The sequence below is a fragment of the Cervus elaphus genome, chromosome 24 (genome assembly GCF_910594005.1).
Source record: "Cervus elaphus chromosome 24, mCerEla1.1, whole genome shotgun sequence".
Lineage (NCBI taxonomy): Eukaryota > Metazoa > Chordata > Mammalia > Artiodactyla > Cervidae > Cervus > Cervus elaphus.
In genome coordinates, this window is record NC_057838.1 from 60290998 (window position 1) to 60314593 (window position 23596).

General features: G+C 44.0%; 1 protein-coding gene and 1 long non-coding RNA gene across 9 annotated transcripts in view; one reads left to right on the forward strand and one right to left on the reverse strand.

Moving 5' to 3' along the window:
• Window positions 1-469: 469 nt before the first annotated feature.
• Window positions 470-9746, reverse strand: LOC122683120. 4 transcript variants are annotated; one of them, XR_006337627.1, is made up of 5 exons: window positions 8830-8941; window positions 8410-8527; window positions 6374-6475; window positions 5007-5101; window positions 470-4418 (listed from the first exon to the last, which is right to left on the reverse strand). It is a non-coding gene; the product is annotated as an uncharacterized LOC122683120 (long non-coding RNA). The 4 variants fall into 4 exon arrangements; XR_006337628.1 differs by lacking the exon at window positions 8830-8941 and adding an exon at window positions 9623-9746 and having other exon boundaries at window positions 5007-6475; XR_006337625.1 differs by having other exon boundaries at window positions 5007-6475.
• The window catches only part of DCAF1 (DDB1 and CUL4 associated factor 1), a 92007-nt gene continuing 77517 nt past the window's right edge, over window positions 9107-23596 (forward strand). For 2 of the 5 annotated variants that reach the window (XM_043886683.1, XM_043886687.1), the window contains exons 1-3: window positions 9136-9284; window positions 17888-18005; window positions 22558-22634. In XM_043886683.1, the coding sequence (XP_043742618.1) occupies window positions 17896-18005; window positions 22558-22634 (187 nt within the window). In that variant the 5' untranslated portion in view covers window positions 9136-9284; window positions 17888-17895. The other 3 variants (XM_043886688.1, XM_043886684.1, XM_043886686.1) reach the window with 3 other exon arrangements.

The following is a 23596-nucleotide window of genomic DNA, read 5'->3' on the forward strand; positions in this document are numbered from 1 at the left end:
GAGCCTGGACCGAGTGCAGAACTTCAGCCCCAATGGAGGTTAGCAACTGTCTCCTGAGGCCTGGCTGTAGCATCACCAGTCAAACCATGTGACTGAGCTAGTGACAAAGCCTCTGGTGTCTCAGCATCCTGAGATAAAGGGTGGGCAGGGCCTGTTCCCACCAGCTTCCTCCCACGAGTGTGGCACCTGAGAGGGAACCATGCGACAGAGATGGCTCAGAATAAAACATGAGAGTCGGTTCACATTGAGCAGTCACCAGGGTCAGGCCAAGCCCTTTATGTCCATTAGGTCATATAATTCTTGCAAACACCAGGGGGAGGGTACCAGTATCTGAATGTCAGTTTTACTTTATTTGCTTGTTGATAAATTAGACTCTTTTTTAGAGCAGTTTTAGGTTCACAGCCAAACTGAGCAGAAACTAGAGTTGCCCCAAACCTCCTTTCCCCACACATGTACAGCCTCCCCCGTTAGCATCCCCCAAAACAGAGGTGCGCTTTTCACAATCAATGAACCTGTGTGGACACATCACTGTTACCCAATGTCCACAATTTATGTTAGGGTTCACTCTTGGTGCCTGACCATTCTATGGGCTTTGAGAAATGTACAATGACAAGCATAGCTTTATTCTTTAATACCAATTTTATTTTTATTAGTACATGTTCAGTGGCTTCAGAGTACAAAACAGGCTTATATGGAAAACCAGCCATGCCTCTTCCCTGACCTCTCTGCCTTTCCTAACCCCAGGCCCAGGCCCCGGTGGCATCCATCTTACATACCCAGGGGCCCACACAGTTGGCACCAGAGTACTAAGAATGTCAAAAGCAACAGGAGACAAACAGTGCATTAGGGTCAAGGGGCCAAATGAGCTGAGTACACCCTCTGGCCCAAAGGTCAACCCGGCATCTCAATGAAGACATTAGAAAGATGTGTTAAAATCTTCACTTATTTCTTTAGAAGCCCCAGTGATCATTTTTGGAGTTTTGCTGGATGAGAGGAGCTAAGGAAGGGCGCTCTGATGAAAAGCTGCCTGGGTGGAGGGAGATTAAGGTTCTGGCTGGCTGCGTGGCCTGGGAAAATTTCTCCCCTCTGGACTTTCAGGTGTTCGTGCAAAAAGCAAGGGTCTAGACAGGTAATCACTAGGGCACTGTCTGGGCTGACGGACTGAGTTTGGGCTAACTGCTGCTAACAGCCCCATCTCTGGAGCTCTTCCTATGAGCTGGGTGTTCCTTGCAACCACACTTAATACTGCCCCGTTTGACAGATGAGGATGGAGACTCAGAAGGGCTGTCAGGGCCAGCTAGAAAGAAACGGTCAAGATTCTGAGCCAGAGGGGATTTTCCTGGTGGCCCAGTGGTAGACTCTGTGCTTCCAATGCAGGGGGTGTGGGTTTGATCCTTGGTAGGGGAGGTTAAGATCCCACATGTCTCTCTGCCAAAAAACCGAAACAAAACAGAAGCAATGTCCTAACAAATTCAACAAAGATGTTAAAAGTGGGCCCCATCAAAAAATCTTGTAAGAGAAAAGATTCTAAACCAGAGTGCACACTCTCCTTCCCTGGGGCTGGATCCTTGAGCCTTTTGTCCTGCTTTTCCCAAAAGAGGTGCTCTGGAGTCTGTGTGGCAGGTAGGTAGGTGTGAAGGTAGGTGGGTAAGAGGGGGCCCCACGGATTCCAGTGAGAGCAGAGCCCAGCTTACTTGGCCTCCAGGATTTCAAGCCACTAGGCCCCATCTCAGGGTGAAGACCATTCCACCCAAATCCTGTCTGATGCTAATCTCTCCTCCTAGGCCATGGGTTCTCTGCCTTGGCTGTGAGTTAGTCACCTGGGGAGCTTCGGAAAATAAAGATGGCTGCGCCCCACCTGTAAAGATACTGGTTTGATTGGTGTGGAATTAATAAGGTCTTCGCACTGGTTGGTCAGAAGAGTGCCACAGGTGATTCAAATGTGCGGCCAGGGCTAGAAACCGCCATTAGTCTGTCTACTTACTGAGGGTCGCTGTTTGTTCCCTCACCATCCTGGCAAGAGCGAGCGTCTGCTCTTTGCCCTGCGGCCCCAGCCATGAAGGCAGGCAGAGCAGCCTGTGTTCCCAGCTACCACGTAGCTGCCTTTCTCTGGAACAAGTGCCACAGCATCTTTACTCTGCTCTCCTGAATTTGTGGTCCTCCTGAGAGCAGCCAAGGATGTGATGCTTCTCAGAGATTCTCTGGAACAAAAGCGCCTGGAATCCAGGCCTCTGCTGGCCTGTGGCGTGGAGAGCCCACCTTGCCCATGTCCCCTCTGCTCTGCATCTTAGGGGAAGACAAATGGGGAGGACAAGGTTTGTCCCCCACTCAGGCGGCCCTGGGCCTTTTCCGGCTCTGAGATGAGGCTATCAGCTCCATGAAATCGGATACATTTTGTATTAAAAAACAAACAAACAAAACAACAATTCTTGAAGCTACAAGGGTGTCAGGAGAGAGTAAATCAAAGCTTGAAGGAAGATTCTCCTGTTTGCTGCCTACTGACCTCAGCTACAGAAAGGTGCCTGGTGTGTTCCTGACTTAGGACTTCTATGTGGGTTTCATGCCGCAGAGGGCTGGATGCTGCCTTTAGAGCCTGCAATGGAGAAGCAAAGTTCGCAGGAGAAGGTCAGGTAAGAGGGGGGCTGGGGATGCACAGGCAGTTGTAAATAAGTCAGAACCAGAAACTCGAAGCGGTTGTGGGGAAGCTACTCGGGTCAGGGCTTCGAGGTGGCCACTAAACATGGCATTTCCTGCTCTCATCCTCCTTGAAGCCTGGGCTTTGAAGCTTCACGGGCAGGCCAAACCTGGAAGGGTCTGGGGGTCATGGGGCATGTGTTTTTCCAAAACTGTGTTTATTGGAATTGTAGTGGGTTCCTCAGAATTGGTAGGGACTCTGGCACACTATGCCCTGCAACTTCCAATATGGTTCCTTTACCTACTTGATGAACAGGACATGATTTAAACTGGGTTAAAAAAAAAAAAATTCTGTGCTGAAATAATGCTACCAAAATTTGAAAACCATGGATCTAGTAAAGTTATGAGGAATGGGTGGGGAATCTCGCCCAGAGTCACCCTCTAGTCACTCACCCCTCAGGCCAGGTCTATTCCCACAGCACACCCATGGGCCTCATGGAGTGGACAGCAGGAGGTTCTCTCTGGAGGCCTGGCTTGAATGCAGCGACAAAAATGGCCAAGAGAGGAGCCATGTGGGGAAGAGCCACTCCCCAAAGAATGAGCGACCCCAAGACCCAGACTTGCAGGCGCTCAGGGGCGGTGTGAAGCTGTCTGGGCTCAACTGTTAAAACCCCTCAAGATTCTAACCTGTTCTTACCTTCAGGGAAATGTAAGGCCTTGGCCTAGGAGGCGGGGCCCCTGATTCCAGGCTGCCCCACCATTTTCTGGGACCTTAGCCTTCTCTGTAAGGGGGGCAGCCAGGCTTGGTCACTCAGCTCCTAGACTGTGGGCCCCTGAGGACAGGACCTGTCGTCTCCACTGGGTGCTACAGTCTCAGTTCAAGGGACTCAGTTATAGGGCTAGGCACAGGAATCATTCACTTCACGGAAAGAGATTCATTCATCAGTTTTTAGAACAGGGCTCCTGGCAAGTGGCTCCCCCCACCCTCCCCGTACCCACCATGACCTTTGACAATAGTGGCTGACTTCCCACACTTCTTGGAGTGAGGCTTTCTTCTCTCTCCCGTTTCCTCTCCTGGTTTGGCTCCTCTCGGGGCAGGAATGTCAACACTCTGGAGAGAGTGAACACTGGGGCCTTGCATTTCTTCTGACAGTCTTCTACCTCTGAGCAGTCCCACAGACGAAGGTGCCATCAAGGCTGCTTATTAACGCCAACAGACTCTGGCCACGTGCACTTGCCCAAGAAGCAGGTGGAGTCAATAAGCAGATGATCATGGATGGATTGCGCCGAGGGGAAGATCTGGTCCCCAGTTCAGATGGAGGTCTTAACCTCTCTTTGCCACGAAACCCCCAGAACATCAGTGATCAGGACCTCTGTATGTACTCAGCTGCGGCCTGTGCTCCTTCCCCACTACCCCAGGCCCTTGAGGGATAAACCCACAGCCAAACAGCCCCAGCTGTTCTCACTTCCTGGCAATGACCAGGATCTGAGACACTGCCTGCTTCCCTGGGTCTCCAACAGAGTCCTTCATTCCCTACAACCTGAGGCCCTCCAGACCCCTGTCAAGAGTCCAAAGGCCACTTCTGAATGAAGACTTCCATCCCCCCAAGTCATGCCCAGTAGTCCTTGGCTGTCCTGATCTCTGGTCCTGGCAGGAGGCAGCCAGCTTTGTGACTTCACAAAAGGCCCCCTGTGACAAGTCTGGGCTGGTGAAGCAGGAGGTGGGCCGAGGGGCTCCCCTCAGGAACATCATGTGACTTTTCATGGAGAGACACCCCCTACCTCTGAGGGAATGAAGAAGTGCCTCATGGTAAGAGCCCGCGACATCCTCTGCACTTAGAAGCACACCACCCCTCCTCCACCCACATACCTTGATGGCTTTGGCTCCCAGGTCTAACTGAGCTCCTGCCCACATCTGCCAGTATCTCTCTGGGGTCCAGGTTCATCGCCACTGAGTTTGGGGGTGGGGCAGTTGGTGATTACTCCAGGTGGTGGTGGTGGGTCTCTGATCTCTGAATTGGGGGTCAGACCAGCTTCCGCTCATCGGTCATTCTGCTCCCAGCCTCCCCTTCCAGTGAAGGAACTGATGGGGTGGGAAGCTTTATCTGACCTGAGTCTTCATCATGGTCTCCCCAAGCAGTCCTCAGAGCACCTTCAAGTGATACTTGAAGGCCAGAGAGTCCTGAATCCTGTAGAAGTCTCATAGCTACAAACAGGCATTGTTAAAAGAGCAACAGAGTCTCTCCTCAATGCTGACTTTACTGTTGTTTCTTTTCCAAAGTATTTACAATTCTAGAAACCTAAGGCAAGAGAGGCCGGGGCTGCTTTCTCCCTACCTCCCCTGCACCTGTTCACCAACCTTGAACTCTTACCTGGAGCACCGCCTCTGGGAAGAGCAGGGCCCCAGGAGTCAGGAAGGATGATGACGGGCAGCCAGGCTCGGGGATCTGACAGGTCCTGGGAGCACCTGGAGGACAGTTTGGGCCTTTGCATGCTCCAGCCCCTGTGTGTGCTGGGCAGGTCCATTGTGAGGGTGGCCCGGGAACATAATCTCTGGCTATCCCCGTGGCCTCTACTTTGATTGTGACATCACCATCCAGCCAGAGGAGCCCAGGGAAAGGAATAAGTGTACCCTGAGCAGGATTCCAGATGCAGGCTTCATCTCAGCAGGGAGGAGGGTCGACAGACTGGTTTGGGGAGGGCGACATGGCCTTGACTGCCCTCACCCTTGATCGATAGCAGCCTTCTCAGGCATGAGGAGGCCTAGGAGCCGATCCCCTTAAATCCACCCTCTGACCCACTCAGAGTTCTGTGCTGGGCCACAGAGTGGAAAGATGATCCCTAAGGATGGTTACTCCACTGTTTCCCAGTGCGTCTGAAAATGTGCCTTAGGATTTTTCTTGAAAGGAGCTCATTTCTCATTTTGATGAGAAAAGCTTGAGCTCTTCAAGCAGGCAGTAATACGATGAGCAAAGAGAAATCAGCCAGGGCTGATGTGGTCCTGCAGGACGGCAGCAGGGACAGCCAGAGGCCAAGAAAAATTAGGATAGAGATAGCCACCACTTAGCTAGCACTTCCTGTGTGCCAGGCCCCAAGCTGAGCACTTCACAGGCATGATCACATTTAGTCCTCATAGCAAGGCTGGAAGGAGGCACTATTCCCATTCTCCAGCTGGAGAAACTGAAGCTTGAGAGGTGAAGGTCACGGTCCCACAGCCGGGCAATGGGAGCAGCAGCGTCAGGACTCAGGGCTGTGGACCTCCAAAGCTAGACTCAGCTGATGACCTATCTCTTTCTACAAACTTCCCAATGAAGAGGAAAAGAAACTTTTCTTATCTGTGACCATCAGTGACAGGGTTCAAGAGACAACGGAGGACTTTGAACCTGATATCACCCAGATGAACTTTTAGATAAGGCAGCCTTGACTGCCTGGCCCCTCTAACCTTTAATGAGACCCGCTGGGAGGCAGCTGTTCCTAACTATTTTGCAGATGATTTAAGCGAGACCCGGGGAATCACTGAGGGGAGTCCTGGCAGTGGTCTGTGGCTGAGCAGTAGTTCTGAGGTGGGGTTGCTAGATAAAATGTAGCATGTCCAATTCCATTTTAATTTCAGATGAAGAAGAACTAAAAATAGAGAAGTCTGTCTTAAATATTGCAGGGAGCTCCTCATTCTGGCTGGGCCCCTGGTTACATGGGAGTTAGGGCAAGGCTGAAGGGGGGTTGCTGTTTCATTTCTTACCTGATTCCTGTGTGGGCTGGAGGCAGGGGCAGGGGGGCTGACTTCTGGAGACTGCAATGTCTGCGACCACTGGATGAGGTGCAGCCTCGGCAGTTTTTCACTCTGTGAAATGGGATTAGTGGACTTGGATGCAGTCATGCAGGGGTGCTTGCTTTGCACACTGCCTCTGCAATGAGGGCAGTGTTCCATCTTTATAGGGGGTTGTAGGGGGCTCCCAGGAGGAGGAAGGCACCCAGGGAATGATTAGAATTCCCTTTTGGCCGAGGTTGGGGTCCCCGGAGCTTGGACGTGTTACTCCTGGACACTTCCAGTAGTCTTGTTCAACCAACAGCAGAGTGGGAAGAGATGCAGGGGAGAGGAGGAGGCGCAGGAGTTGTGATGGGAGCACCTGGGTCCAGTGAACATGGAAGCATGTGATGGGAGAGAAGGGGAGGTGGAAAAGGGAAGAGGGAGGGATAGGGGAGACAAGGGGAAGGGGAGGAGAATGCCAAAGTGCAGAGGACTTGGTGTTGTCACTTTTTTCCTAGCCCAGTGCATGGGCATGTGTGGGGATGAAGGCCGGATGGAGCATACCTAAGTCTGGGGGACTTGGTGCTGAGCTCCTCTTGCCCTCCTTCTGCCACTGGGCAGCCCTGCAAGTATGACTTCTTGCCCCTTGATGCTTCTTTTTGAGGTGCACCACAGCGGAAGACGGGCAGAGGCAGGGCGGAGGGAGACAGAGTCCAGAAATGTTGTTCCAAAGAGGCCAAGAAATCTCTTTTTCCAATGACTCCGGCATGATGTGCCAGGCCAAGCTGAGAGTGTGGGCCTGATTATTTGTAGCTTTGTGTTCGCCATGTACTTAAATGTGAAAAGGCTGGTTGTGAGGATTGGTAGCAGTGCGCGGGAGTGCTTGAGTCTCTGGTACCTGTGCTTGACCTAAGAAATGTGTCAGTGTGTATGAAATGTGTGTGCAGCCCAGGGGAGTCTAGGAGTGCCTACAGGTGTGTGGCTGTGTACGTGGGGAGCTTTTGGCAGAGGTAGGGGGGCCGCAGGCATTACAGAACAGATTATGGAGGGAGCAGTTGCTAGACAGGCTCTGGATTATCTCCTGTTCTGCTTCCGCCACCCCCCTGGGCCCTGGCTTCTCCAAAGGGCCTCTGGGATATACCCCTTATTCCCATCATTTATCCAGCACCCCAGGCTGATTTTCTGAAGATGAGCAGCGCCATCTGGTGGCAGGCTGAGGCTGTGACAGGAGTAAAGGAACTGGGAACCTGGGTGACCACAAGAGGTCTGCCTTTCAGGACCCCAGTCGGTGGGGAAGCTGCACAGCACTGGCTGGCTCATGGATAGAGGGAGGGTATCTAAGGCTTGAATGCTCCATGCTCATGCATTTTGGGTTCATGGTCCACGGAATCACAGCATGAAAGTCAGCTGCAGGAGCGTTGGAAGACGGATGTAGGAAAGTTATTGGTCCACAGCCTCTGCACCCACAAACCTGGGCCCCATTCCATGGGGAGCCAATCTGGGCTCAGATTTCTCCTCTGTGGAGGTGGCGAACTGTACCTACCCTGTGGGGGTGGTAGTGAGGGTTGTGTGGGTAAAACACTTGGCTCAGAGCTATGAAGTCAAAGGAAATGCTAGTGGCTATTACTGAGATAGGCAAAATCCCAGAGGCACAGAGAACAAAACTGTGTGGCATTGCAGAGAGGTGACATGTCTCCGTGCTGCCACCCAACATTCTAGAATTTTGTGCCTGAACATCAGCTGTTTAAAGTTACAAACCTAAGTGAAGGAAGGAGGTGTCTTCTTAAAGGCGGGTAACATGATCCTGTGAGCAACAGAACTAAGAGACCCAGCATCCAGGCTCAGGCTAGCTTCTTACTAGCTATGGAACCTGAGCATGGCAGCAGACTTGCTGTGTCCCATTTTTCCCATGTGAAATTGCTGTGAGGACGCCATAAAAATGCGTAGGAACTTGTTCAGGACTCCTAGGAATAAAGGCTGGGTAGGATCTCCGTTAGGGAGAGAGTATGCTCAGCTGTGGTGCTTACCTTTCACGTCTCCAAAAAGGGATCCCAGAGTCGGAGTCAGGAGTCGTTCTGGTTCTGTTGCTAATTGGTTGTGTGATGTTAGTCAAGTCACTCACACTCTCGGTCTCACTTTTCCCAGCTGCAAAATAAAGAAATTAGATGACGTCCGAAGTCAGCTCTGCCTTAATCTATTTCCTTTTGATTCTTTCCTTTTCTCTGCTTCACATATAATACCTAGGATGAATTTTTTTTTATTCTACAGGCTAGGTCTTGAACAGAAAGACAAAAACCAAAGCCTTTTGTTTAATGAGTGCCGTGATTTCTCACACGCTTTGGGAAATATTTTCTTAGATCCTGGTATGTTCTAGGTCCAATGGAGCAAATGGGAGACTAAAAGACTTTACATGTCACACAGGGCCGAATAAAGTACTGAGAAGGTACCCAGCAGTTCCGGTGTTGGCCTGGGACGATCGAGCCTCACTTTTCGCTTCCGTCTTCCTGAGCAACCAATAAGTACGTAGCAGTTCGCGTTTATACTAAAACTACAAACCCCAGAAGTCAACGCGCGGGGCAAAATGCCCACGCGCCAACCACGACTCGGTGGGTCCCGCCCCTAGGGGCGGAACTTCATTTCCCAAGCGGCGCCGGGGCTCGCCCTGGTGTTCTCCTCCCGCCTCCTGCCGGCAGTCCTCGCGCCAAGTCGGGAGGAGCGCGCGCGCGCGCGCGCGCGCGCGCAGGGTACGTAGCACGAGAGTGACGCATAATATGTGGGCCGCTCCGGAGCCGTGGTCGCGCTGTGTGTGAGTGAGGGAGAGTGAGTGCGGGACCTGAGGCTGTGTGTGTGAACTGTGGCCGCTGGCGGGGGGCAGGGGGGAGCGGCGGAGCCGCCCGGGAAGGTGAGTGGGGAAGGAAGGGGGACGGCTCTTTGAGAGGGGCGCGAGGGGACAGGGTGCGTGGTCGGGCGGGCGGGAGAGTGGGCGCCGGGCTGGGGGAGGGGCGGCACCTGCCTGGGCCGCCGGCTGGGAGGGGGCGGGCCGGGCCTCCCGGGAGGCTTGGTCCAAGGCCTGACTAGACTTTTACTCCTCCAGATTTGGGGCTCGGGGGGCGGGGCTTCCACGTTCTTCCTCCAGTCCGCAAAAGAAGCTTCCCAAGAGTAACTCTTCCGCCCGGAGTGGGGGGCAAGGGTGTGCCCGCCCCTGCCTGGGGGAGGGGCGCCTCTCATTCCGCTCATCACCTTTTACTTCCCAGTCCTCCTAGTCTTCGCTCTGTGCGAGATGGAGGGTGTGGGGGGGTGGTCTCCATCTTCCTTGCCCTACGGCGGCCCCCTTCCCATTCTGTGTCTCCGCCTCTAGCTCCAGTCACCTGGGCGGGCTCTCTCCTCCCTCGGCCTCGTGCCACCTCCCCCTTGCACCCGCCCGGCTCTCTTTCGGGCGAGGTGGGGCGGGGCTTTCCCGGGACTCCTCCCCCCCCCCCCCCCCCGTGGTGGTGGGGAGGGGCGGAAGGCGAGGTGTGAGGTTCTGCAGATTAGAGCCAAACGTTGGCGCGCCCGCCAACCTTCCTGGGATCCTGTTAACGAGGGTTATAGTTGTTTTTAACTGAGTGTCATTCGTTTGCTTAATTCTCTCTTCTTAGACGGTTTGCGTCTCACTTCCTCTTACTGCACTGTTAGCGCTCGGTATCGTTTTTGTTGAGGAAGTAGTTTGGGGCTGTTCGTAGAGGTTCTTTTTGAGTCCCAGATGACTCGTTCATGTCACGTTGGCCTCAGTTTTTCCTTACTCTTGTCTTTTCAATGAAGCCTTTAAATTAGTCTACGTGTTTTAATTATTAGTAGCATCTTCTTGTTCTAAACGCTTTGTTAATGTACGGAATGAGGTTCATTGGCAATGTTCTGTAATTTTCTTCTCATTAAACCTTTAATGGTTTATGTGAACTTGTATTAGACTCTTTAGGAATTTACTGTTCTTCTGCTTGATGCTATCAAAATTTGGGTTTTGTATATTGCAGTTATCCATTTTTGAGTGGTAATATGTTTTTTAATACAAAGGAAATAGATACAGAATTTGGGAACTATAAAGGAAATCCTTTTATGCTCAAAATATCTTAGTTGTTGAGCACAGCGTTTTACTGTTCTCTTGTACAGTAATGAGACTTAATAGAGGAGGAGTCTGGTAGAATGAGCCACTTGTTAGTTTGAAGTGATTGAGGTAAGTTGGTTTCTTACCAAATTATTTATGTTGTTTCTGTCATGGTTATGGACAGTAATAGACTGCTGCTATACAGGATCTCACATGTCATACTAATTATTAGGTAAATTTTATTTGAAGCTCCAAATTTGTGTTTTTCCCCAGTGTGTGTGTCTGTGTTTTAAATAAAGATTGCGTACAAGTATCTGTTTCAGAATCGTAACCTTATGGGATCTCTCCTTACCGTGAACTTTTTTTAGGCTTTGGGATAGTTTTTAAGCTAACAGGCTATACAGTACTGTGTATTACAAAAAGACAGATTTTATGGTTTAATTCAAAAGTTACAAAAGGTAACAAAATAGTGGGACAGTGGTAGAGCTAGGATAGTGATACAGTGAAAAATCTTTCTTCTACCTTTATCCTTCAGAAAGTCAGTTACCTGCCCAAAAGTAATATTTTATGTTTCTTAGGTATTCTTCCAGGGACAGACAGACAGACACACACACACACAAACTGTGGTTTTATCACTTGACAATATACTGAGAGTTGGTCCATATAGGAAAGGAAATGCTTCTTAGTATTCTTCTGCTTTTTAACTAGGAAAAAATTCAAGTATATTAAAAAGTTGAGAGAATAGTAAAATGAATACTTGTTTATCCATCTAGAGTCAGCAGTTGTTATTATTTTGCCTCGTATATGTGGTATATATTTTGTGGAACTATTTGAAAATAAGTTGCAGGTGCAGCACCCCTAAATACTTCGGCAGGCATCCTTTGGGATAAAGGATTTTCTACTTTTTGTCGTCTTTGTGTGGCTTGAGAGATCTTAGTTCCCTAACCAGGGATTGAACCCAGGGCCCTGGTAGGTAGAGTCCTAACCATTGAACCACCAGTAAATTCCCTCTACATATCTTTTGTAGAGCTTTATATTATTCCATTTTATGGACAGGATTATTGTTTAACTCTCACAACAACCATTTCCCTTTTACAGATAAGGAAATTGAGGTTTGGAGAAGTTAAGTAACTTGACCAAGATCTCACAGGTATGTTGGCAGAGTTGGGATTTGAATGCTTGAACCCCTTTTCTACCAAGTACCAGTTGAATGGCCTTGGGGACCTCTCTAAGCCCCTTTCCTCATCTGTAAAATGACAATATGGCAGTAAAATTTCAGGGTAATAATCAAGTGTCTATCTCATACTAATATTTAGTGATTGATAACTGTTGTATCATTATTAGACTGGCCATAAATTCTTCATACCACTTGAAGAACTCACTTTGAAACATGGAATTAGTAATGTACCTTCACTGTCTTGTCCATAACAAGATGGCTACACCTTTTGCATTTTGTTAATAGTCTTTCATAGAGAGTAAAATGAATTTTCATTGATATTATTGTCTTAGTTTAAGTTTATATTTTCTCTAGGCAAATGATTTTTCCCAAAGTTACAGTTATATTTGGGCATAGTTAATTTGAAATTTTGAAAATGATACTAGAAGTCCATGTGTGTTTTTAAATTGAACTCCTAAAATTTTACTATTTTATTTATTTTTATTTTTTTAAATTTTACTATTTTAATACACTTGAGTTGACCTTCATTAGAGATATTATTTCCTTTAAACTTTGCTTTTATAAGCCCTATTAGGCTGAGTGCTTAAGTTATCCAAGAGACATTCCCTCTTGGACCTTTTCCCCCCTCATTTAAAAAAATGGTAACATTCATATACCATAAATTAACCGTTAATCATTTAGTAGATTAGCAGTGTTGTGCAACCATCACCTCCTTTAGTTCCAAGAAATTTTCATCACCTCACAAGGAAACCCTATATCTATTAAGCAGTCGCTCCCTACTCCTCCCTCCCCCAAGCTCCTGGCAACCATTCGGCAGCTTTCTGTATATGGATTTACCTATTCTGAATGTTTCATAGAAGTAGAATCATAGAATATGTGACCTTTTCTGTTGGAGTTTTTTTGCCTGACATATTGTTATAAAAATTCATCCACAGCTATAACATATCTCAGTACTTCATTCCTTTCTATTACTGAATAATAACTTCATTGTATGAATATAGCCACATTTTGTTTATCCGTTCATCTGTTGATGAATCTTCGGGGTTGTTTTCATCTTTTGAATATTGTGAGTATGCTTTGAACATTTGTGTACAAGTGTTTGAATATCTGTTTTCAATTCTTTTGGTTATAGTCCTTGAAGTGGAACTGCTGGGTCACGGTAATTCTGTGTTTAACTTTTTCTTAAACATTTTTTGAGGGGCCACTGAACTCTTTTCTATAGCTGCTATACTGTTTTGCATTCCTGTCAGCAGTGTTCATTCCGGTTTATCCATATCCTTGCTCGTGGTACTTTTACAATTTTTTGGTTTTGATCATCCTAGTAGGTATGATTAGTATCTTACTGTAGTTTCGATTTTTATTTCTCTGATGGCTAACGATGTTGAACATTTTTTTCATGTGCTTCTTGGCTACTTGTACATCTTCACTGGAGAAATGCCTCTTCAAGAACTTTGCCCATTTTTCAGTCTGATGCTCTCCCACCTGAGCTATTTTGGCCACTTTGCCCATTTTTGAATCAGGTTTCTTTATTGTTGAGTTGTAGGTATTCTTATATATTATGAATACTTGATCCTTATCAGCTCTGATTTGCAAATATTTTCTTCCATTCTATGGATTGTCTTTTCACTTTCTTGATAATGTATTTGGCACAAAAGTTTTAAATGTTGAAGTCCAATTTATTCCTTTGCTTATTCTTTTGATGTCAGATGAACATCTCTTGCCAATTTCAAAGTCATGAAGATTTACCCCTGTGTTTACCTCTAAGAGTTTTATGGTTTAAACTCTTATATTGAAGTCTTTGATCCATTTTGAGATAATTTTTGTATGTGATGTGAAGCAAGGATCCAGCTTCATTCCTTGGTACATGAATATTCAGTTGTCTCAGCACAATTTGTTGAAAGACCATTAGTCTTTCTAGTAATGGTCTTTCAACAAATTCTTTCGCTGTTGACTGGCTTTGGCCTACTTGTTGAATATCAGTTGAGCATAAGTGTGAGATTTTATTTCTGAACTCTTGGTTCCATTGTGTTGGTATATATGTCTTTCCTTATGCCTGTATCATAGAATTTTGATTATTTTACATAGTAGATTTGAAGTCAGATGTGTGAATTCTATTTTTTTCAAGATCATTTTGGTCATTTAGGAGTCCTTGCAGTTACACATAAATTTTAGAATTGTTATTTGCTCTAATGCAAAGGAGATCATTAGATTTTGTAGGGATTGTGTTGACAATTGCCCATTTTGGAGAATATTGCTGTCTTCACAATATTAAGTGTTCTAATCTGTGACTACAGGATGTCTTTCCATTTATTTAGGTTTTTTTAAATTTTATTCTTTCCAGCAATGTTTCGTAATTTTCTTTGAGGACGTTGTTTGCCTTTGGCTTAAATTGATTCCTTAGCATTTTATTCTTTTTAGTGCTATTTTGAGTGAAATTGTTTTGTTAATTTCGTATTTGATTATTTATTGCTACTGTGCAGCAATACAAGTAATTTTTGTGTTAATGTTGTATTCTATAACTTTGCTAACTTGTTTATTAATTCCAGTAGTGTTTGTCAGTTCTGTAGGATTTACTATATATTGGGCCATGTCATCTGTCAATAAAGATAATTTTACTTCTTCCTTTCCAACTTGGATGCTTTTTTATTTTTTTGTCTTAATTCCTCTGGCTAGAACTTCAGCACAGTGCTTAAGTTGTGAAAATAGACTTCTTTGTTTTGTTTCTGATTTTAGGGGGAAAGCCTTCAGTCTTTTCACCATTGAGTATGTGTTAGCTGTTAGTTGCTTCAGTTGTGTCTGACTCTTTGCGACCTTATGGACCCTGCTGCCCTCCAGACTCCTCTGTCCCTGGGATCCTCCAGGCAGGAATACTGGAGTGTCTTTCCGTGCCCTCCTCCAGGGGATCTTCCCGACCCAGGGATTAAACTCGCGTTTCTTGCATTGTAGGCATATTCTTTACTCACTGAGCCACCTGGGAAGCCCATGTCAGCTGTGAGTTTTTGTAATTAATGCTCTTTACCGTGCCCTATTGAGGAAGTTCTGTTCCTGGTTTAGCGAGTGTTTTTCACAAAAGGGTGTTGGATTTTGTCAGATGCTTCTTCTATGTCAATCACAGGGTCATCCCTGCCCCGCTTCGTTCTATTAATGTATTGTGTTACTTCAGTTGATTTGCGTATGTCAAACCACCATTGTATTCCTGGGCTAAATCCCACTTGGTCATGGTTTCTCATCCTCTTAATGTCCTGCTGTTTTCATCTTTCTAGTATTTCGTTAAGGATTTTTACATCTGTTTTCATAAAGCATATTAGTCTGTAGATTGCTAGTGATATCATTATCTGTCTTTGGTATCAGGGTAGTATTGGCTTTATGTACTACATTAGGAAGTCTGCCTCTTCTTTAATTTTTTGGAATAATTTGAGGAGTAATGTTAATTCATTAAAGTGTTTGGTAGAATGCACCAGTAAAGCCGTTTCTCCTGCACTTTTAGGATGTGTTGTAAGAGATTAACTGCTGTTAGCATGTGTTACTACTTTACCCAGTCTTTAGATCTCTTACCTCAGCATAAAATTTTACTGAGGGAAACACTGATAAAATTGGGGGAAACATTGATAAAATCATCACCCCATTCTGTCAAGGTCATAAAAACAAGGGAAGATTCAAAAACTGTCACAGACCAGAGGACATTAGGGAGACATGACAACTAAAAATAATGTATCCTGAATGAAATCTTGGAACAGGAAAAGAATGTGAATGGAAAAGCTGGTGAAATGTGAGTCAGATCTGGAGTTTAGTTAAAGTAATGTACTGATTTTCAGTTTCTTAATTTTGAGATCACGTCACTATAAGATAATATTAGGGGAACCTGAACTGAGTGACGGGTATATGGGAATTCTCTACTGTCTTCACAACTTAAAAAAAAAATAAACCTGTAATTATTCTGGGGCTTCCCTGGTGGTTCATATGGTAAAGAATCCACCTGCAGGGTGGGAGACCTGGGTTCAATTTCTGGGTTGGGAAGATTCCATGGAGAAGGAAATAGCGACCCATTCCAGTATTCTTGCCTGGAGAATTCCATGGATAGGGAGCCTGCCAGGCTATAGTCCATGGGGTCGCAAAGAGTCGGACATGACTGTGTGGCTTTCACTTTCATAACTATTCTAAGTAAATTTATTTTTAAAAATGCATTTATAGTTCGGTTGCAGTCAAAAATATACCTTGGGTCTTCTCAAGTTGAAGTCACAAGTCCATATTATTTGGTCACATTTTTGCAGTATTTCTCTTGTAACTTTGGCTAGAAAACTGAAAATGTGGATTCTTTGCAGAAAAGAAGCATTTTAACTTTGTTTTGAAAATATTCTCCTTTGGATTTAGGGGTAGCTCAGGTGGCATGAATCACTGTCTACTATTAGAATTGCCTCAATTTGACTAAATGGTTAAATTTAGAGTGGTGGTGGTGGTTTAGCCTCTAAGTCGTGTCCAACTCTTGCAACCCCGTGGACTGTAGCCTGCCAGGCTCCTCTGTCCATGGGATTCTCCAGGCAAGAATACTGGAGTGGGTTGCTGTTTCCTTCTCCAGGGGATCTTCCCAACCCAGGAATCGAACCCGGGTCTCCTGCATTGCAGGCAGATTCTTTACTGACTGAGCCATGAGGGAAGCCTGAAATTTAGAGGGTTGATGGTAAATGTATTTCTTTTGGTCTTACATTAGATGCCTTTAGAAGAATGAACAAATACTCCTAGATGAGCTAGTGATTTTTTTTTTTTGGACAAAAGTTTTTATAGAAGGGTTGTTGTGTCTGTGAAAATACACATTTGTATGTCAGGATTTGACATTTTGATCTGAAGACTGCTTTGGCAAGAGAAGTAAACTATCTGAACATTTATTTGGGTCTCATTTATTATCCCTTCTGGAGTCCCTTGTAAACCTCTCTTCCCTGAGTTGATGTCTTATATGGCTACTCCAGAGCCTGTCTCACCTCCCTGTCCTGCACCCCTGGGCTCATCACTCAGCTCAGCAGCTTTTTTTCTGCCTTTCTCCAGCCTGTTATCCTCCTTCCAGGAGCTGTGAGATAGGTTAGGAAGCCTGAGGAACAAATTAGTTTATAATATTCCTTCCCAGCTTTTATATTAGTAATGATAACCACTTCATTTCTTGATCTTTTGTTAAGAATTAACAGGAATATGTTGCTTATCTTTCATAGAACTTTCCCCTGAAGACTTAGAAGAACACAGTCTTTCTGGGAGTATTTGCTATATTTTGTATCTTTAAAAAAAAAAAAAGAGCAGCTTCACAGGTTTGGCCCTCAGATTTAGATTTGGGATTCCCAGGTTTGGACCTCAGATCTCGATTTGGGATTATTGTACATAATAATGTGCAGGTACAGGTTGTAGAGTGTCCCTCTGAGACCTTTCGTGAACTGAAGTAACATAAAATGAAGCAGTTGCCTTAGGACACGTCTTGCTAATGGATGCACAAAAATTGAGATAAAGCCCAGATGCTCATAGGCACAGTTCAGAGCTATAGTAGCTTATTGCAGTTCGTATGAAAGGAGCTTGGTGGCGCCTTTCTCTGCTTGGGGTTGCAGCAGTGAGAATGGCTTGCTGCGAAACCAACACAAGGCTGTTTTTGCTTTTTGCCTTTTTCAGTAAAAGCAAAAATCCTCTTCAGATTTCCTTCGGTTAGCAAAAACAGATACTAATGTAGGTCTTTCATAAAAATTGTTGTTCAGTTGCTAAGCCGTGTTTGACTCTCTGAGCTGAGAGAACTGCAGCACTCCAGGCTTCCCTGTCCTTCACTATCTCCCAGAGTTTGCTCAAACTCATATCCATTGAGTCAGTGATGCCATAAAAATGATGTGGCATAAAGTGAACTTCTGAAAAGCAGGGATACATGTATGTGTGTTTCTGAGAGGAGAAAGAAACCATAGGTTTTGCCTGATTCTCAGGAATTCCTGCTCATAGAAAGATTAAAAATCATGATTTTGATCCAGTTCCCAAAGTCTAGCAAACAGCTTGAGAGAGGTGGAAAGACTTGTTTGTCAGACTTTTTATGAGTATCCAGGTCCCCAATCCCAGATTTTGCACTGTACCACAAATAAAATTATCCAAGGGTTAAATTTCCCATACTTTTATTTTCCTTGTTTGGTCATCCTTTTTCCCCTCGCTCCTCACTTTCCTTTTTGTAGGAAGTACGTCAGATTTATTTGCCTGTGTTTATTTATGTGTTTGTGTTTTGCTTCTTGCCTAGGTCAAGCCATGACTACAGTAGCGGTACATGTGGACTCCAAAGCTGAGCTCACTACCCTGCTGGAGCAGTGGGAAAAGGAACATGGCAGTGGGCAGGACATGGTACCCATTCTTACCAGGTATGACCAGTTAAGTGTTTTTTTTTTAAAAGGAAATTTGGGAATTACCAGGTGGTCCAGTGGTTATTAATTGGGCTTTCATTGCCAGGGGTACAGGTTCAGCATCTAGTTGGTGAACTGAGATCCTGCAAGCTGTGCAACATGGCCAAGAAAGAAAAAAGAAACATTGGAGAATAGTATAGAACATTATCACTTTGGAAATTCTAAATCCATTTTTTTCCCCTGTCAGAATTAGTCTTTATGTCCCTATGTCTTGAAGCTTTTAAAATTGCTTCCTTTTCTTCTCGGGCCCTTTTGTTGTCGTCCTCTTTCCTAGGTTCTTCTGCCAGTGTTTTAGCTCCAGAGTTTTGTTGGTGGTTCTCTTCTCTCTCCACCCTAGGTATTTTACCTAGATAGTTTTACCTCTGTCCCTGATTTAAAAAACTATTCTCAGACTCTCTGTTATAAAAATTTCAGACCCGTTTCTCAGCTGCTTGGTGTATACATCCTTTCCTGGTTGTTCCACAGACACTTGAAATGCACTGTGTCCAAAATAGGGCTTCTAATCATCATCCTGCCTACCTCTTCGTTCCCAGCAGGTACTTTAGTACTCCCTGCCTTGGAGCAGATGGTTTTAAACCAAAAACTGAAAATCATTCTCCCTAGTGTATTCCTTTCCTAGCACAACCTAATCACTAAGCCCTGAGGATTTCTGCTTCCTCTTCTTTCCCTTCCCTCTCTCTTCATTAGGTATTGATCATATCTTGGCTGACTTATTAGGCAGTATGCATTACCCCTGTCTCCAGTTTACCCTCTTCTAATACAACATTCTCTCTGTGGAAAGATTTATCTTTTTCACACACAAATCTGATTGTCATACCTCAACTCGTAATTCTTTTCTGGCTCCCTTTCCCTACAAGATGAAATGTAAACTTTTCAGAGTGGCTTATGATGCTGTTTATGATTTGGCCCCTACTTCCTTTTTCTGCCTCATAGTGTTGTTCTTTTTCAGTGAGGAACAGTACCATATTTTCCAGTGTCTGTTTGCCTTTATACTTGCTATATCTTTGGCCTGAAAAGTCTTTCTTTGGTATATCTGCCTGGCAAGCTCTATTCCTTTCAGGAAACAGTTCAAGAATCATGTCTGTAAATACCATATGATACCACTTATATGTGAAATCTAAAATATGACACAGTATGACCCAAATGAACCTGTCTGTGAAGCAGAAATGGAATCATGGACATAGAAAAGCAGACTGGTGGTTGCTGAGGGGAAGGGAGGGAGTTGGGGGAGGGGTGGGAGGGGAGGTTGGGGTTAGCAAATGTAGTCTTTTATACGTAGAATAGATAAACAAAAAGGGCCTACTGTAGCACAGAGAATTATATTCAATGTCGTATGATAAACCATCATGGAAAAGGATATTTAAAGATGGAATGTATGTATGAATACGTATAACTGAATCAGTTTGCTGTACAGTGGTAATTAACATTGTAAATCAACTATATTTTGATTAAAAAAATCTTTCCCTCATTTTAATTACCACTTGTACTGTAATTATCATTTTACATGTGTCTCCTTAATAAACTGTAAGTTTTCTGATTTTTCTCATTTTTTTTCTTTCATTTTCATTTTCTTTTCATTTTTTCATTTTTCTTTTTCATTTTTTTTTACTTTCTCATTTTTTTACTTCTCAGTTTTATTGGTGTCTCCTCGTGTCTCTTCAGACAGTGACTTGCCCTTTGTCTGGTACATAGTGAACTGTGGTACATAATTTTATTGAATGACTGTGTTAAGGAGAGAGAGTGAAAAATAAAGACTAGGGAGGGATGCCTGTGATTTTTGTTAACAGGAAGCATTTGAAACAACAGGCTCTTTAATATCTAATCTTTGATATAACAAAAAAATTTTGTTTAGGCAGTGATCTATTCTCTAGGGATAAAAAGAACTATGGTCTTATGAAAGGTTAAACAGGGATAAATGCTTTGTTCATAACTGCTCTTGATAGATGCGAAACATGTGAAAGTACAGTTTTTTATTTTAGGGAAAGGATTTTTGTTGACTGGTGGAAAGTATATTTTCATTTGTAGAGGCATTGGAGATTAAGAACTAATCACAAGCTACTTGAGATGTAGCCATATGAATTAAAGAATCTTAAATATTGTGCATTTAACATGTGGATTATTGATGTAATTTTGAAAGGAGGAGAGAGTTATAAATGGTACTGTTCATGGTAGACTCACTAAATTGCTCAAAAAAATGTGTTTTAATGTTTTATTTTTGGGAATTCCCTGGTGATCCAGTAGTGAGGACTCGGCACTTCCATTGCCAAGGGCCCAGGTTCAGTCCCTGGTTGGGGAACTAAGATCCTGCATGCTGTGCCGCGAGGCCAAAAACAAGTAACTTTATTTTCAGGATTTTTTTCATATTATTTATCGTATTTGCACCTGAACTTTGTCATTATATCATGGTACTCGGCAATGCAAAGCCTAAACTAGAGGAACCCTGTGTTCAAGGAGATAACTATCTGGGAGGCAACTAAATGGATCTAAAAAAAGTGGGTAGTGGTACAGAATAGTATGTAATGAAGTGGTAACTCGGGCAGATGGTTTGTGAATATTCCAGACCTTTTGTTTATCAGGACAGCTTCTTCATTTGTTACTAAAAGTATCACTGAGAGCCACATTGTTAAAAGATAGCCATCCTCTGAGCTACTTGAAAAAGACTGCTTGTATAGCCAGGCAGTAGAAAGCTAAGGTTAGGGTACTGGGTTTTAACTCCAAATCCAGTGGGCTTTCCAATATAGGATGTGGTAAAGGTTCCTTGGAACAGGGGCTTGAAAGTTAGTAGAATATATATTGATGAAAAGGTTTTCTAGGAAAAGTGAAAATGTGACTGAAAAAGGTATCTATCTAGGGGAGAATGAACTGGGCATGTTTCTGTGGCAGGGAGGAAATGGGCTCCACCAGAGTGCAGGGTGAATATATAAGGTAGGAATGGAGGCTAAAATTACATGGAGCAAGATCGTAAAGTATTATCCTCAAGGTTAGGCTGAGAATTTAAAGATGCAGTAGGATGAGTTAAAAGTATGTTTTAGATAGGGGCAAAATGCCTACCATCCTTCAAATTGTGGGTCTGTTGTTAGTTCACTGGTTATTTCCTACAGTATTTTCTGTAAGAGGTTACAGAAAAACCTGAACGGACATTTTGGCCAGTGCAGTAATTTATAGTTGACCCAAGGTTGCTTGAATCTGTGAACGTGGAGGGCCAACTGTACTATGCCATTTTTATGTAAAGGACTTGACGGTTGAAGGATTTTAGTGTCCCTGGGAGGTCCTGGAACTAATTCCTTACAGATACCAAGCGATGACTGTGTGTTGTATAATGCTCTGATGGATTCTTTCCTTGTAAAATCATCACCTAGATCAACTTAAAGAACTTGAGAACTACCTCCGGAAGGCTCCCTCCTGCTGCATCACATCAGTATCTGCCTTAGATTAACTGGTTTTCTACTTTTTTAAAAATAATAATTTTATTCTTTTATTTTTTGGCTGTGCTGGATCTTCATTGCAGCATGTGAGCTTCTCTTGGGTTGCACCAGCTCTAGGGTGCATGGGCTCAGTAGTTGCAGCTCCAAGGCTCAATAATGGTGGTGCATGGACTTACAGTTGCTCCGAGTCTTCTGGGACCTTGTGGGTTCTTCCTGCATTAGGGATGAACCCATGTCTCCTGCATTCGCAGGTGAATCCTTTACCACTGAGCCATTGTGAGGGAGGCCCTGTTTGTTCTTTTTTTTCCCCTAATTTGTTTATTTTCAATTGGAGGATAATTGCTTTACAATATTGTGTTCGTTTCTGCCATATATCTGCATGAATCAGCCATAAGTATACATATGTTCCCTTCCTCATGAACCCCCCCCATTTGTTTTTGATTCCCAGTTTTCATTGGAACAACACCTAAGTAGCTCTGATGTCAAGCTCTGTCTAAGCAGAGTACATATATATTAACTAAACCTCAGGGAAACTCTAAGATGGGCACTGTTATCCTCATATTACAGGTTAGGCACAGAGAGGGTAAGTAATGAACAAAGTCAAAAACAGTAGAAGAAAAAAAAGGAAAAAAAAAAGGAAAAAAAAAAAAAAAACAGTAGAAGAGGTCTGGAGTCTACTATTTTGAGAGTAGAGAGTCCAAAATAGTATGCTCTTGATATTTCTGGTTAAGACTTAAAGAAATGATTGAAATCAGGAGCTATTTTGTGGTTACAGCTAATAAGAATTATTGCAGTGGGGAAGGGGAGAAAAAGGAAGGATTTAAGGATGTCTCCTGGGTTTTTGGCTTCTGAGGGGATAGTAGTGCTATTCTTTGATACAGGAGAGTTGGAGAGAAGAATGAATTTGGGAGTGGAAATTGTTTTATGAGATGGTTGGTTAGAACTTTATGTTTGTCAGGATGACACCCTCTTTCTAATTTTTTGCTTTTATTTTGTACTTTGTTGCGTTGACTGTTGTAGGTGGTGGTAACATCTTTTTTTTTGTATGCTTGTCTAGCATTGACCTTGTCTTCCCTTTGTATTAGGATGTCTGAATTGATTGAAAAAGAAACTGAAGAATATCGTAAGGGGGATCCAGACCCATTTGATGATCGACATCCTGGTGAGATCTGTGTTTTCTTAATTCTGGCTCTAATTTTCTTAAAAAAGAAAACTGCTTACTATAAGGACTGTTTTTCAGTTGAAATAGAATTTCTTAAAATATTGCTCAAGGTGGGGGCAGCAAGGAAAAATAAATTCCTGGAAAAATGGAAATATTTTTAACATTTATCAAGTACTTAAAGGAATTAGATTATATAGATATACCTTATTAGTTGAAATGATTACAAAGATTTAAAAAGAAAAAAAATGTTCTCTCTTTTTGACTTTTGAACCAAAAGATGTTATACTCTATGTGCCTTCATCTTTCTAACAACACTAATTATCCTTTTACTAATGGGGAAATGTGGTTGAGAATGCATTTAATACCTCTTAGTTATGAAGTTGATACTTGGAACCTTGAATAATAAATGGACTTCTTGATGTCTACTTTAATGTTCCAATAGCTAAAATATGCTACCTCAGGTTAATGTGGTTTTCTTTTGGGTCAGTGAGCCACGAAGACCCAGCCTGCTTTGGCATGGAATTTGCTATAATACAGAACTGTGTGGGACTTGAGACTGCCGTTTTATGTTCGAAGGTAGATTACCAGGGGGCACAACTTAAGTCGTATGGGTCCACACTACATATAAATTTTCTATTTATAAAACCAGAAGCAGTTCTTTTTGGAGAGAAGAGACTGAGATCTTGTAACTGGAAAGACAGTGAAATGAGTGGAACTTAATAAAAATAAGGACATTGTGTATCCACCTGAATGTACCAGTGTTATACTTCTGTTATTTAGACTTTTATTCCCAAATGTAAATAAGCTAGGCATTTCAGATTGAGTGTCTGGTGGTTATGTGATGTTACCTGCTGCTCTTGTCCTAGACATCCCCACTTGTGACTTTGAGAACTCTTTTGCTTATTGAACTCACATCTTCAGTAAGGCAGAAAGAGCAAGAAAAAGTGGGAAAGTGAAAAGAA